The sequence below is a fragment of the Pangasianodon hypophthalmus genome, chromosome 16 (assembly GCF_027358585.1).
Source record: "Pangasianodon hypophthalmus isolate fPanHyp1 chromosome 16, fPanHyp1.pri, whole genome shotgun sequence".
In the NCBI taxonomy this organism is placed as follows: Eukaryota; Metazoa; Chordata; class Actinopteri; order Siluriformes; family Pangasiidae; genus Pangasianodon; species Pangasianodon hypophthalmus.
Window position 1 is genome coordinate 6,118,712 of NC_069725.1, and position 14,633 is coordinate 6,133,344.

At 37.1% G+C, this 14,633-nt stretch overlaps 1 protein-coding gene across 1 annotated transcript; it reads right to left on the bottom strand.

The window, feature by feature from the left end:
- Nucleotides 1-61: 61 nt before the first annotated feature.
- On the bottom strand, nucleotides 62-10,622 carry slc26a10 (solute carrier family 26 member 10). The gene is made up of 18 exons (XM_026921433.3): nucleotides 10,043-10,622; nucleotides 9,070-9,180; nucleotides 8,317-8,474; nucleotides 8,003-8,167; nucleotides 7,317-7,469; nucleotides 7,128-7,210; nucleotides 6,854-7,001; nucleotides 6,214-6,327; nucleotides 6,028-6,105; nucleotides 4,543-4,638; nucleotides 4,345-4,451; nucleotides 3,599-3,668; nucleotides 2,494-2,673; nucleotides 2,331-2,385; nucleotides 2,155-2,243; nucleotides 2,003-2,057; nucleotides 1,068-1,174; nucleotides 62-965 (listed from the first exon to the last, which is right to left on the bottom strand). The coding sequence occupies exons 1-18, from the start codon at nucleotides 10,299-10,301 to the stop codon at nucleotides 927-929; spliced, it is 2,067 nt and encodes a 688-aa protein (XP_026777234.3). The 5' UTR covers nucleotides 10,302-10,622; the 3' UTR covers nucleotides 62-926.
- Between the last annotated feature and the right edge of the window lie 4,011 nt (nucleotides 10,623-14,633).

A 14,633-nucleotide genomic window follows, 5' to 3' on the forward strand; every position in this document is an offset into this window, starting at 1 on the left:
ACTCAGCTTTCACAGAAAGGGTGAATTAGCTGTTACTGAACTTTACACAAAAAGACACACAGACATGTAACTGTTTTATTCAAATTTCAAGTAATGTGGAAAGTAAAAGCTTTATTAGCAAAATGCTGTGTTTTTTCTTATTTTAACATGATAAAAATTGAACATTTTAAACAAGCTCAATTCTTTTTTTATTGAAACATTTGTTCATCCATGTTTTGTGAGTGTGGGCTTATATTTATATTGTATAGTCCTGATAGTGATTTATGAATATTGTGTTCATAGTACACATAGTTACAAGAAAACTAATATTCACAGTGAAGAGCATTTTCAATTAAAATACATTTTGGCCACTCAGTGCATCTTTCTTTAGGAGAGATTATAAAAATTTATAATCAATTAAAAAATCATACTAGAAAATGGAAATAAATAAATACTTCTAGGGAATGGTCACAAGTTTTGCAGCATACAAAATACTAAAATAACATAATTAAAGGAGGAGTAATTACTGATCTCATTCTTCCCATAAACCCCCAAATATGGAAGATCCTGGAAACCGAAGGCACAGACTGATCGAGAGAGAGAGAGAGAGAGAGAGAGAGAGAGAGAGTATGTGTGTGTGTGTTTGTGTGTGTGTGCATATTTTTGTGCATATAAACTTTTAAAACATACAAGTATGTACGGTAATTGTGTGTGCTTCATAAGACTCACCGCAGTAGTGCAAGCTTCATTAGCTACCACAGTGATCAGAGTGACACACTGCCTACTCTGAATAAACTCTGAATAACCTATCATGTGTGACTCTCCAGCAAATACGGGAAGGTAAAGAAATCCACTACAGAAGATTTTTGGTAGCAGCTGTGTAAGTCTCTATGCCCAGTGTTTAGAATAACTAAAGTAGCTGGTTTTTTTTAATGATGCTTGGATATTCACACCCAAATCATTGTGTTTTCTGAACCAGGCTTCTCCTGTGAACCAGAAAGCAATAACAGTCACCATAAATTCACTTTACAGTACACAAAATGAGTTCTGATTAGTGGATAAAACCTCCAAAGGACAAATCACTATACCCTTTGCTGCTGGATGTAGACAACGGCATCATGGACTGTGACGAAGATGTGCTGTGGGTTCATGTAGCTCATCAGGCCACTTGCTGTAAGAATCTCCAGTACACTCTCTATAAAAATACAAGATTAATCAGTTCTGTTAAATGGCTTCATTCAAGATTCCAGGCTTAGACTAGTTATAATTTGCTGCATATAATTATACCACTCTTAATTTTCTATAGCAGCAGCTCAGAAAACAACATGTGCTCATTGTAACATGTTACTATTCCTATATTAATAACTTATACAGGGACTTGTATGGCAGATGTTTCATATAAATGGATTAAAAAACTGTGTAATTGTTGATACGGTTTCTGTGAAGAGATGTTTATTTAGCATTTTTGGAAGGAGTCTCCAGTATCAGGGCTTTGTAACAGTCAGAGGTGTAGCTTTACGCTGTAAGTTTTATGACACAGGAAAGTCTTTAGGACAGAAGGACTTTGCAGTTTTTCTGTAACAAGTCAAGCTGCAATTTTTGTGTCTTATGAAGTCCGACAGAAAGAAAAAGAGAGGCTGGTGAATGAATGAATGTTTATAGCTGCTGTAATGTAAGTGATAACAAGCACTTGTTCCACAACAATAAACATAATTATAAACAGGTAAAAAGTATGGCGAGTTGTACTTTAATTAGAAAAATAATAGTGGACAAACTCCTGTGTTATAAACGGTGGAATAATATGTACTTAGACATAATCGACTTTGGAGTCGTAACAGTAACTCACATCACACCACCCTGTTGTTGATTATTTTCTTATAACAGCACATCCTGTCATGTTTTATTCTTTACTTAATACACACATACTGAAATTGTGTGCAGAGGTTGTTTTTCTAAATACATGGAACTTGGTATGGTTATGAAACACACTATACATACAGAACACAGACATTCAAAAACTTACCATTACAGTTGGCCAAGAATATCCGCAATCCCATCTTCTGACAATCAATACACATCTATAACAAGCAATATAAATCATGAGCAAGATACACTCATAGTTTAATTCAACAGCAATAATGAATAATCGAAACAAGCCAGAGTCACGCGGTGTACCTGTACGAAGAGCTTGGCTCCTGCAACATCCACAAAAATAACACTGCTGCAATCGATTAGTACGGTCTGGACTTCATTCTCTGCTATTTCTGCAGTAATTCCAATCAAACATACATTCATCAGAAATGACAAAGTATGCCTCAAAGCTCAGCATTTACTTGGTAAGAATGAATTACCTGATTTGAAGAACTCGTTCTCAGAGGAAAATGAGGTGTTTGCTAGTCCCTGGTCCTGAAAATCAAAAAGACACAACATTCACTATTGCATAAATAATAGGTTGAAGTTTTAAAGCGGTTGTGTGCATGGTAGTTTAAATGAAAGCACTGACTGCTAACTGACCACAGTGTTGATGGACTCTTTTTCTCTCTTTTCCAGCGCCTTCCTAGCCTTCTCACGGCTGTGGATACGCTCAGGTGTGAGACCGAGCAGCTGGTTCACATCTGCCTTAAAGAAACTGCGGTTGCCGTAATAAATGGGTCCATTATAGGTCAGAATCTTCACTCCAGGGACTTCATAGCACTATGGTACAAAAAAACTGATTAGTGCCAAAGAACTTCTACGTGAACACAGAACTATCTGTGACCTCTGAGTGAACTGCTTTTATTTAACCAACATGATTTACAAAAGAAGCAAACAAACCCAAATGGATAAGAGTAAAGGGCATTGCATGTATGTTCAATAGTGGTGCAATTGCCGTCCATAGATTTGAACACACACAGCCTGAGATTATTTACTTAACACAGAAAACGGAAAACAAAAAGTCCAATCAGACTCTGCAGTGGAGTCGCTCTGTGTAACAAAAATACTGATGATACAAAAAAGTGTATTGTGATATAATTTATCACAATATTATATTGTTTTACTTAGTGCTTTTTTGAATTCTCAAATCTGATTGGTCAGAAAGTGTTGATTAATTATAACAACAGTTCTGACAGCAGTTTTAACAGCAAGGCATATTACAGGATTATACTAATGTGTTTGTTCTAATATGTTATTGCTTCCATAGAAACATCTCATTCACAGAGATGTGTATGACAGACACTCCACATAATCCTATAAGTTTTTTTGTCTTATTACCTTCAAGACAGAGAAAAAAGAGTTGATGAAGGAACGACTGTTTATAGCTACCACAACAAAAGTAATAACTTAATTAACATTAAACATAACTATAAACTGCTAAAAAGGTATGGTGTGTCATTCATTAATTAATAAAACCTGTAATCATTGGCAAATTATTGTGGTATAAAAGGAATAAAACACTTCTAGACATGCTGTTATTGGAAAACAATCAACTTAGTCCACCCTGTTGTTGATTATTTTCCTATAATAGCATGCCTGTCCTGTTTTATTCATTACATATCACCTGGCCTAATTAATTTGCTTTACTAAGAGTGTGAAGGCATGCAGAAAAGACATTTGCTGTGATTCTGTCAGATTAATTTACCTTATTGTGATTGTTGATGGGCCGGTAGATCTCTGTATTGGAGGCTCTTCCCAACACTGAGCAGTTAACTCTGGAGAAACAGAGTTTAGTAAGGGATCATGTGTATATTTAACGTCTTTACTTCATCTGCCTCATCTCCTTATGGCTAATTTAGATTTTAGATTTTCTTCTGAAAAGAGATGTATTTTGAAACATGGGGTTTGCAGTGCATATTAATTCAGAGTTTTCCCAGACTGCTCCTGAGCTTTGGCATGCATACGTATAAAAAATTCAGTGAACACAGTTATTATATCTGATAAATGCACAAATATAGTAAAGAAAGCTTTTTATTACATTGGCAATATTACTGCATGTGCTCAATATTTGCTTTCACTGGGACTGCTCTAGTTGGAGAGCTTATGCTATCTTCCAAGGAGCTGCCAAGGAGGATAACAACTCAACAACTTGTGAAGAAGACCAAAATGTATTGTTTTTATTATGTTAAATTTTCAGACTGCCCCAATGGATAGAGAAATAAAAACTCAAATGTGAACAGTACAGACCCACTCTACAACTGAACAAAATGTTCTTATGAACATTTCATGAAAGCAAAAAACTACACAGGTTTTTTCCAATGCTTAGAGAAATAACAACTGTGAATAGTACAAATGCACAGTCTGACTGACCGAAATGGTCCTTCCTGATGATTAAGAAAATAGCAAAAGAAGGTTTATAGTATTGTAGGAAACTTGATTGATCGTATTCACCTCTGTGTGCGACAAATGACAGTCATCATGGAGAAAACCACTCCAATGGCCAGCCCCAAATCCACATTTAGCACAACCACTGAAAGCCAGGTGACCAGCCACACCACCTGCACACACATGCACATACATGTTCCAATATTTCAAATACACTGTAGTATGTTTACTGGCACGTACACCTAGTGTTGGTGCAACTCTTACAAAGTCGATCCTGCTAACCCTCCACAGATCTGGCAGGTCTTGAAACTGCAAGAACATTTGTCGCAAGCTGGTCACATTTATACATGCCAAGACGGCCTGGACAGAGAGACAGAGGAAAAACACTGGTTATAAACAGATCTGTGACAAACTAAAGGAAAAACTGGTGGCTCTGTTATGCTATGGGGGAATATTTTCTGATAGGGTTTGGGTCTACATGACCAATGTGGAATTATTTGCTTTTCCTTTACTTTTACTTTTTTAAACTCTGTTTTATTCTCTTACTATTTGTGAGTATATTCTGTACCAGGGTGTCCTGACCTGATATGTCTCGCCATAAGATAAGTGGATGGAATGTACGTAAGGCGAGAGATAAGTGGTACACGCTGTCATGTGACGACTCTTTTATCAAACAGTGAGCTAAGCCTCAGAATATGTTATCACATAAATGACCTAAGAACTTGTTTATATATATATATATATATATATATATATATATATATATATATATGGGGAAGGCTTTCAATTCAATTCAATTTTATTTGTATAGCACTTTTAACAATGGACATTGTCACAAAGCAGCTTTACAGAAATAAATGGATTCACAAAAAAATATATATATATTGTAAATATGTGAATTTATCCCTAATGAGCAAGCCAGAGGCGACGGTGGCAAGGAAAAACTCCCTGAGATGATATGAGGAAGAAACCTTGAGAGGAACCAGGCTCAAACGGGAACTCATCCTCATCTGGGTGCAACGGATAGTGCAATTATAAATAAATCCCTTCTATTATTGTGTACTATATGGACACATTTAGTTAGACAGGAAGGGAGGCCAATTTTGCAAAGCCAAAACAGAACTCCAACTACACTCCCGTTTTTCTCCATCTGAAGAACTTCTGCAAATAAAATTAAGCTGCTATGAAACTCCTGTCTCCAGATCCATCCGTCCATCCTTTGCATTTGACTGAAGCATTATTCTGGTATAGACCACAACACCCCTTAGAAGGAAAGCTTACAAAGTTATTCTAACTGATATTCTGACGTGACATGATGATCCTATGATGTAACATTTCCAACCTGATGGAAGTGGACTCTTCCAGGATGACTCCGCTCCAATCCACAGGGCACGAGGGCTCAATAAATGGTTTGATGAGGATACAAATGATGTTAATCATATTTTATGGCCTTCATAGTCACCTATGAACACCTTTGTTACATGATGTGCTCCCCAATGTCATCAAAATATCAATCTAGGGACTATCCTTTAGAAGAAGAGTGCTCCATCCGTCCAGTACAGTTCCAGTTGTCAAATCTATGCTAAGGTGCATTGCAGCTGTCCTGGTGGCTTGTGGTGGCCCAACACCTTACTAAGACACATTGTTGTATTTTCCTTTAATTTGTCACCTGTCTGTAACTGCTGCCTTGGCGTTCACACCAACGGTCGCAATTTGCACGTGTTTTTGGGGCCTTATGCCACCACTTACCTTAGGTAAAAAGTAGAACAGAGGGCCAATGAGAAGCAGCACAATCAGGACCACCAGACTTGTGAACAACCCGGAAAGCTAGCAAATTAACAAAGCAGCAAACTTACAGATCAGTCACAATCCGTATGTGAAAAATGAACACAACAAGTATGATATGTCTGCAGTGTGTAAGGTCTTACTGGTTACCTGTGTGTAACCACCAGCACTTTCCAAAATGTTAGTGGTGGCCAGTGTAGCTGAACTTGGAAAACAGGTAAACAGGGAAGATACTGTATTGGAAATACCATGTGCTAACAGCTCCTGTAAGAAAAGTAAAAAAGTATGCACCCAACACTCAAAAATTTAGAACCATTTATGATTGTAGTAATAAGTATAGTGATAGGTTATTCAGTATTTCAATTACTTTGTTGGACCAACAGGAGTTTATTTAATGATAAATAATTTACTGTAATTATAAATTTATAGTAATTTCTGTTCAAAGTATGCATATTTTCCAAATTTTGGGTTATTCTGATTATTAATCTTAATAAATCCTGTTACTTTATGCATTTTATTATACTATATTTTCTCTCTTTATCTATACTGTTTTTTCTAATACATTATACCACAAATTTTTTCATTTGTCATTCAGGACTTTCAGGAGTAAAATAGTTTATGTATTCATAATCTAAAGAAGTGGTGCTGTGGTCTCAAAGAAGAAACATTTTATAAACCTAAAATCTGACACAAACCTGGCTTTAAATGATTAAAAACAGTCACTCCAAACATTAATACTGTATTACACTGCATGTAATACTCTACGATATTTTGTTTCAGGGGGCTTTACCTGATTAGGGTGAATAGAATAGCCATGCTTATCAGCATATATCATTGCTAGTGACACAGACACAGCATAGCCTACAAATGTGATAGCAACTGTGTCACCAGCTATATCTGGCACTGTGTGCAGAGCAGGCAGCCGAGGCCGAGGGAACCTACAAAACAGAACCAGAGGCAAGGAATCTGTAAGGCCTAGTTTTAGTATTCAATTTAAAACAATATAAACTATTTCATACAATAAATATTCAGATGTAGTATTCAAAAATAGGACTAATGGTTACCCTGCTGGAATGTGACCCACTATCTGGACATCATATCTGGAATCCAGAGAGGAGGCATAAGCAACTCCTGTAGCAATTATCACCTGTGGAGAAAACAGAGTAAAGCACTGAAGAATAAAAGATAAATCAAAACACATTTTCTTTTCATATAGACTGTGATGTTGTCTCAAAGTTCATCTAATGGCATACAGTGAGAATTTCCACAGGAATGGGAGTGCACAGACGCTGACGAAATCGTGTGTTCACTTCCTTAATGGGAACGAGCACAGCTAGGCAGAGCAGCGAGATCAGCAGCTCGGCGAGGTTAGTATGGGGCAAGTTCTCCATCACCGAGGCCAGAGTCTGTGGGATAGAGTTAACAAGTCATATGTCGCCAGTGTATACAACTTCAAGGGAAATTGCCAGTGTAAACACATTTTGTCATCAAGTCACTAAACTGGAATAAATTCACTCAGTTCTAAATTATTTCTTATTTCTTGTATACAAAGCAGGGAAGCTGCTATAAATGGGCTAGCAGGGATAGGCACACATTGATCAAGCAAAGAAACAAAAATTGCAGAAAAGGGCAAATGACACAACCGCAAGTTTAGTGTTTTTTTGTCTTTCAGTTTACCTTATTTGGTATCCAGGAGAAACACAGCATGAACCCAGTACAGCATTATGGACTTAATTCAAAAAATTTTTTGCCTCACATTATTCTTATTATACTACCTCATGATATAGTGCATTGCTCAATCCTAATAGTTCCATTGTTGACCTATCGATATATATTAGATTTTAGTCCTCCCTGATATTTAATATCACAACCCATCATTACTGATAATGTTATAATAAGTATTCTAATAACTCGACAGGCCTCATTGCCTCTCACAGACCTTGAAGAGGGAAAAGGTGCCCGTGTGGCGAGGGAGCCGCAATCCCAGCATGTTCTGCAGCTGAGAGACAGTCACATGAAATGCAGCAGCACTGGTGAATGCCTTAACAATGGGTTCTGATAAGTATGTGGAGAGGAAACCCAACTGCAGACCAAACATACAAAGCTGGAAGTGAAAGCCATAGAAATAGGTGACATTAGTGTTCCATCACACAATCAAGCTCAGCAAAAACAAACACAATACACCAATTAAATCTGTTTTTAATACATGTCACATGTATGAATTACTGTCAGATATATCAGGTATTTTCTTACCATCATCACTCCTGATAAGAATGCTATGGCTGAAGCCACCCCGATCCTCTGATTTTCGAGCTCTGCGACCTCTGGGCTACTGCAGTTCAGATCAGGGGGAGTCGGCACCAGCTGCTCCACCACCGTGCCGGTCATCAGACTCACTACTGCAAAAGTACCTGTACCGGCCCATACATAGTCAACATTACAACTGAGTATATACAGGGAGGAATACATACAGGAAAAATACAAGAAAAAGTGAATATATTGTATACTGGGAATATATTTTTTATGTACACAGATACAAATTTCACTTCTGATTAGCTACAGTGACAAAAACTATGATGAGAAATGACAAAATTTACACTTCAATACCTGCATTCACACTTACTGAGTTTTATATGTACAGTTTAGAATGTATATTCATCTCAATATTCACATCTAGAAGTCAGTTTTTTAAGCTTATGTTTCTTTTCTTGATTTGTGCATATAGCCATTTATAGTGCAAATTATTTCCCTGTGCAGTGTCATGAGAGTCATAAATTTGTAATATCCATAGTTAGCCTTAAACACAGTAGTAAAATCGTAGACAATATTGGTTAAATATGTTAGTTAAAGCACAGTTGCTCTGAGGCACTACAGGAAAACCTTGGCAGTATCATGGTTACCATATAGTATCATAGTAAAACCATAATGATAGTTAACCATAGTGAATTTTCCTAAGGAATGTCTAGCCCACTGCTACTGAACGTTGAAAGTTTTTTTTTTTTTTACCTGTGGAGACATGACGTCCCGTCCCGAACAGCATGTACAGGACTACAGGGAAGAACGATGTGTACAGGCCATAGATCGGAGCCACTGATGTCAATAATGCAAAAGCCATTCCTGGTACACAAAACCACTGGAGTGAGTAGTGCTAATATTCATCTCAATTTTACAGTATAATAACAGCTTTGCTTTGTGGAAAATTAGGGTAGTCTTTTTGTGGCACAAAGGGGTCCATGAAGTGAAGCAGTAAGGTCTGTAAATGTCTGATTTTTTATTTTTTTGTTACAGTAGTGGAAATCATAATCCACCATTATTAAATTATCAAAGTGCAGTTATTATGGATTTTTTTATTCTTATCAGCCGGTTTGCCTGGTCAGTTGAATTCAAACCTCAATAATTCAAAAACATGCAGGTTATAAATAATGTCAATGTGTCCCTAACATGTTCTGCTGGTGTGAAGTTTAGGAATAAAAATCTCTATGGCTCCAATAAATAGCTAGAATATTTTGTACACATTTAAATAATGACCTTAATGTTTGAATAGCTGAACAAGACATGAAGTTCATAAGAGAAACCTTTTCTATAGGGGTCAGTAGACCTTATTTTACAGTTAAAACTCAGGGTACAGGAGAGATGATGAGTTGAACAGGATGAGCAACTGATTTAACCATTTTTCAGGCACCACGAGATGAAGACGTCGCTTCGATTGGAAACACATTGACTACCGGTGGACCGATGAGTTTATATTTAAAAAAATAACAGCTGTGAGAAACTTGGGTTTGCCTGGACGGTATTTGTCTATTTTCTGTGCTCGGAAGGGGGAATCGAACCCTGGACCTCACGGATGCGGGGTAAGCGTGCTAACCACTACACCACCGCGCCTGGGCGCCAAGAGACTCACACAAACAAATGTTAGGTTGTTGGAAATTTCTAAGTCAAACTGTTTCTCCTGTCAGCTGTGCTGCAGGAGTAACTCTACCTTGGGGAATGTGTAGAATCCCGACTGTCAGCCCTGCCACTGTGTCTCCTAAAATCCATTTCCTGAGTCTGTATTTCGGCAGCCAGTTGAAAATCGGCATCCGCTGCTTGAGCAGGTGGAGGCAGTGGACCTGAGAGCAGCGGCAGCGCGCGCACAGTCTCTCTCTGAAGCGCTCGCGCGGTTTGGCCTCGGTACCGTAAGTCTGTCTGAAACGGTCCTCTGTGTAAATGTTCCTGTACACTGCCACAGACGCGCTCATCCTGTCCTCTCAGTCTGTCCTCTCAGTCTGTCCTCCTACATCCACAGTAACGTTGCTCTAGAGCCGTTAGGATGCATTACCTGTCCATGAGCATTCTTATATATATAGCTGTCACAGGTTTGACAGCAGGAACCATTGTGTTTTCCTGTCGAGTGCTTTGAGCCAATTGACAGGCTCAAAGCGGAAGGGTTTTTTTTTTCTGTAGCTGAGAAGAATCACTTTGTGGAGCCTTTTCTTTTTTTAACAACCTGATTTGGTGGACTCACATAAAGGTGTGCTTGTCCAATTTCAGCGATGATGGATCCTCTGGGTCCTACTGCGACACGATTTACAGCAAGGAAACCCGTGAGACATGTTTCCTCGTCTTCAGCGCTGAAAGGCGCGCGCGCACACACACACACACACACACACACACCTAATCTAATCATAGCTCTTACCTCTCTACCAAAGCTGTACCAACAACAGCTCCACAAAACTAGTACTATTTTATAAATAATAGTATAATAGCCTTTATAATGGCACAATATCAGCATTAATAGTGCTGTGCCTAGACTAATAGTACTATACACACAACAACAGTACTGTTGTACCTACACTGATAGTACCATATCTACACTCAGAGTATTGTGGTATGACTACACTAATATTAAGGTCAAATACCTAATAACCACTCTAGAAAAGAGTGACAGAGTGCTGAATGCTATAAATGTAAATGTAATAGTACTATATGGGCACTAACACTACTATACCTACCTACCTACATACACACACACACATTACCCATGTCATAGACTTTAACTCTTCAGTGCCCCATCTTTCTTTCTTGTGTGACAGACAGGAAAAGAAGTGTACAATGTGTACCTGTGTTTGAGGCCCACACTGTGATCAAAGTGCTATTGTTTACAGACTGAAGGTGTAACTTCAAACCATGTGCATTTAGCAGTTATTAGAGTCACTCATTTCCTGAGGGGGATAGATTGCTCTCTCAGGCCCTTTTTTTCAGTATTCTGCTCAGAAGCAAAGCAGGTTTTAGAGATGTAATCATATAGGTTGTTCTTGCCTCACTGATCAAACTGCAACTTGACCCTGATGAGTTTGTATTGTCTTTTTTCACATTGACCATCACTGAAAAGGCAGTGCAAATGGTTGCTTTACAGCATATATGTGTGCGTTGGATAAGACATTGCACTTCTCTAGTTTTGAACTTGTCTAGTGTAAAACATATTAATAATTTAAATTGAATAGAACAAAAATTAAACATATACACCTTGAAGTTGATTGTTTTCCAATAACAGCATGTCCCAAAGTGTTTTATTCTTCTTCTACCACAGAAATGTGCCAGTGATTATACTTTTTAATTTTTTACTGAATGGCATGTCATACTTTTTAACCATTTATATTTACATTTATTGTTGTGGAATGGCAGTGATCCAAGTTACTTACGTTATTTACATTATTGTAGTTATAAACAATCGTTCCTTGACCAGTTTATCTTTTTTCTCTTTCTTGAAGTTAAAAAGATGCAGCTTGTCGTGTTACTAAGAAACTGACTGTTACGGAGCACTCAAACTGGAGAATTGTTCTATAAATGTCAAATAAATGTTGAACAGAAAGCTTCACCAGATCAATGACTCTCCATTTTTCCTTGCTAAATAACTTTTGATTAATCTCCTTATTGTTAGCCTTAGATTATGTGGAGCGTTTGCCATACAAGTCCCTGTTTCTATAGAAATGAGAAGGTTTTAGAATGAGTGCATTAATATAACTCGTCATCATTTTCAAAGGAATTAAAGGAAACTGAAGCGTGAATTTCAGGGTGAACGTTATGGAGCTCACTAGACTTCATCTCAGCCAACAAATCCAGCTGCCTGTATAATGTACATTTAAACAATGTCTGCAATGTGTGCTGGAGATAACAATCTCATACGTACACCAACCTGGTATGAAACAAAGAGTGAATACATAACATATTTTGGTAAAAGTCCAATGTTATGCTTCATGAATGAACTCCTCCCGATTACTGTTATTGTGTGCTTGGTGCTCCGTGCAGAAAGCCATGCTTTCGAGCTGAAAAAGTCATGGCTGGCATCTCAGCTACTGTCCACCAGAACAACCTGAAAGGGCTGGCTGATGTGTTGAGATAACACTATTATTGCAATACGAAGTCATAATGTTAATATAATATGGTAATATTATATATTACTATAATAGTATGAATAATAATCATAAATTTAAAAAATAATAATATATTTACATCTAATAAATACCAGATCAGTAGGAACATGTACAGAATTAGGTTAAGCTGAAGTTCTTCTACAAGCGTTGCTTCTCATGTGCTTCGGGTTTCTTCAGCTAAAATACCAGAAAGACTTGATTATTATTATTATTATTATTATTATTATTATTAATCTATTTATTTATCTATTTTATCTATTTGTTATTATATTTATTATTTTTATTATTATTTATTTTATATTTTTATATACTGTTATTTATCTAAAAAGTACGATATTATTTAGAATTTTACTTTCTTTACCATAACACAAATGTTTCTCTGGAGCATTAATTTTTTTTGGAAAATAAAGTTTGTTCCTTATAGCACATATATAGCAAATATCTTATCTTAATAGAGATTTTTATAACAATGTATGATAGCGTATAGGATTTTAATATCACTTCTTATACCAGGGTATCACTAATTTTATACAGTATTCTCATATCCAATAGATTTACATCTATATGACCCAGTAAAGATTGTGCAGTCCTACTGAAGATGAAATGCCTCAATCACACAACAGGTACGCTTTAGTCTCAGTGAAGCAAGGAAATTGAAATGTGACACCTGAGAAGGACTTGCTGTGAATCGAGGTGACTGCAGACTATATTATCTGTGATTTCCTCTTTTTCACTACATTATTCTCATTACATAGTAAAAACCACAATGTTTTTTATTGGATTCTAAAGTTATATTTGTTAATAAATATAGTGTTAAATATCTTCTATTTTTGGCAGTCATTTCTTTTCTCAGTGGTGCCACACTGATTTAATGTGCTGATTTTGTTTTAAGCTTACCCTTGCAGAATCTCGAGTGTTATGGAGATGCTGTGTTACGTGAAGCTCTGTGTTTAAGAATGCAGCTATTGTGTTGATCAGCTCTAGAGAATTTATGGACACACTGGTGGTGTGTTGCGTCTGGTGGCTGTTTAAACAAGATATTAATCAGCGGTAAAAGGAACAATGCGCTGAATAGAAGAGGATATGGAGAGTTAAGCCTGGCTAGCAAGACAAAGTCCAAGCATTCCACTATGGGTTACTAAAACTTGAACAAAAACAATATAAACAGACTGACAGCCTGATTTGCGTCGGCTGGTGTTTATCTACCGTCTAATTTAGATCTCCGTCTGTATGCACTTAACATGTTTTTGAACATATTTTTTTGGTGCTTCATACTTGTCTTTGAATGTATTACTACAATGTGACAAGAACATTGTTTTCAGCCACAATACGTAATCACAAAGGGAGACAGCTTCATGTGTGTTTATATACTTAGAGGGATGAAGGTGTGTGCAAAGAGGGCAAAGTTAATTATGAGTGTCTCCATGCCTTTGTGTCTTATCACTCTCCTTCTTACATAAACATTTATTTCTTTACAAAAATATCTGCCTCATGCTGAGCGTGTGTCCTGGTCCCCTGGGTCACGAGTCTCTGTTTGCTTCATCACTCCATTCTTCTCAATGAGGGAGGGGTCATAGGGATCTTTTAATACTGTAGTTCCTCTCATTGTTCTTAATCTTTTTTTATGGGCTGCTGGTGCTGACCAAACGTGGTATGTCCTTTAGTTCTGACCTCGTCTAGGAGATTCGTGCTCGCCTTCTCCCTCTGTCTCCATCTCAACCACCTCTCCCTTCCTGTTCCGTCAAGTGTGTGTCTCTCCATCCCTTTTTAATGGTCTCTCAAGATGAATTATTTTCTCAGGAGTTCATTAGTTTTCACTTTATCTTTTCACGCTAGGGTATTGTTATGGGCATAAACATTTCCTTAACTGTGCTACTGTCTATTCAATTGCTGATTTTTTTTTTCCAGCTGTGCTACTGAGTACAATTCACCATCCCAGTGACTGTTGGGTGTTATATCTCTAATTTTATGCTAATACAGCCTTATTAAGCTGTATACTTATAAATGAGAGAAAATCTGAGTTTATGCCCAAGAACTGTTATTTCATTTTGTCATTTATTTGAAAGTTTGAACAAGTGTATATATAGCTGTTTGAAAAAACCTTTTATAAAATTCAAGTATTAAATTAATTGCTTAGGGAAATTGGTAGTTATCCCT

Bases quoted from the DNA above. Each gene is read 5' to 3' on its own strand.
- slc26a10 (XM_026921433.3), bottom strand. From the start codon at position 10,301: ATGAGCGCGTCTGTGGCAGTGTACAGGAACATTTACACAGAGGACCGT. The intron at 8,168-8,316 runs GTAAGAAAATAC...TTTCACTTCCAG, and splicing joins TCTTATCAGGAGTGATGATG to CTTTGTATGTTTGGTCTGCA. The intron at 7,002-7,127 runs GTAACCATTAGT...TCTGTTTTGTAG, and splicing joins GTGGGTCACATTCCAGCAGG to GTTCCCTCGGCCTCGGCTGC.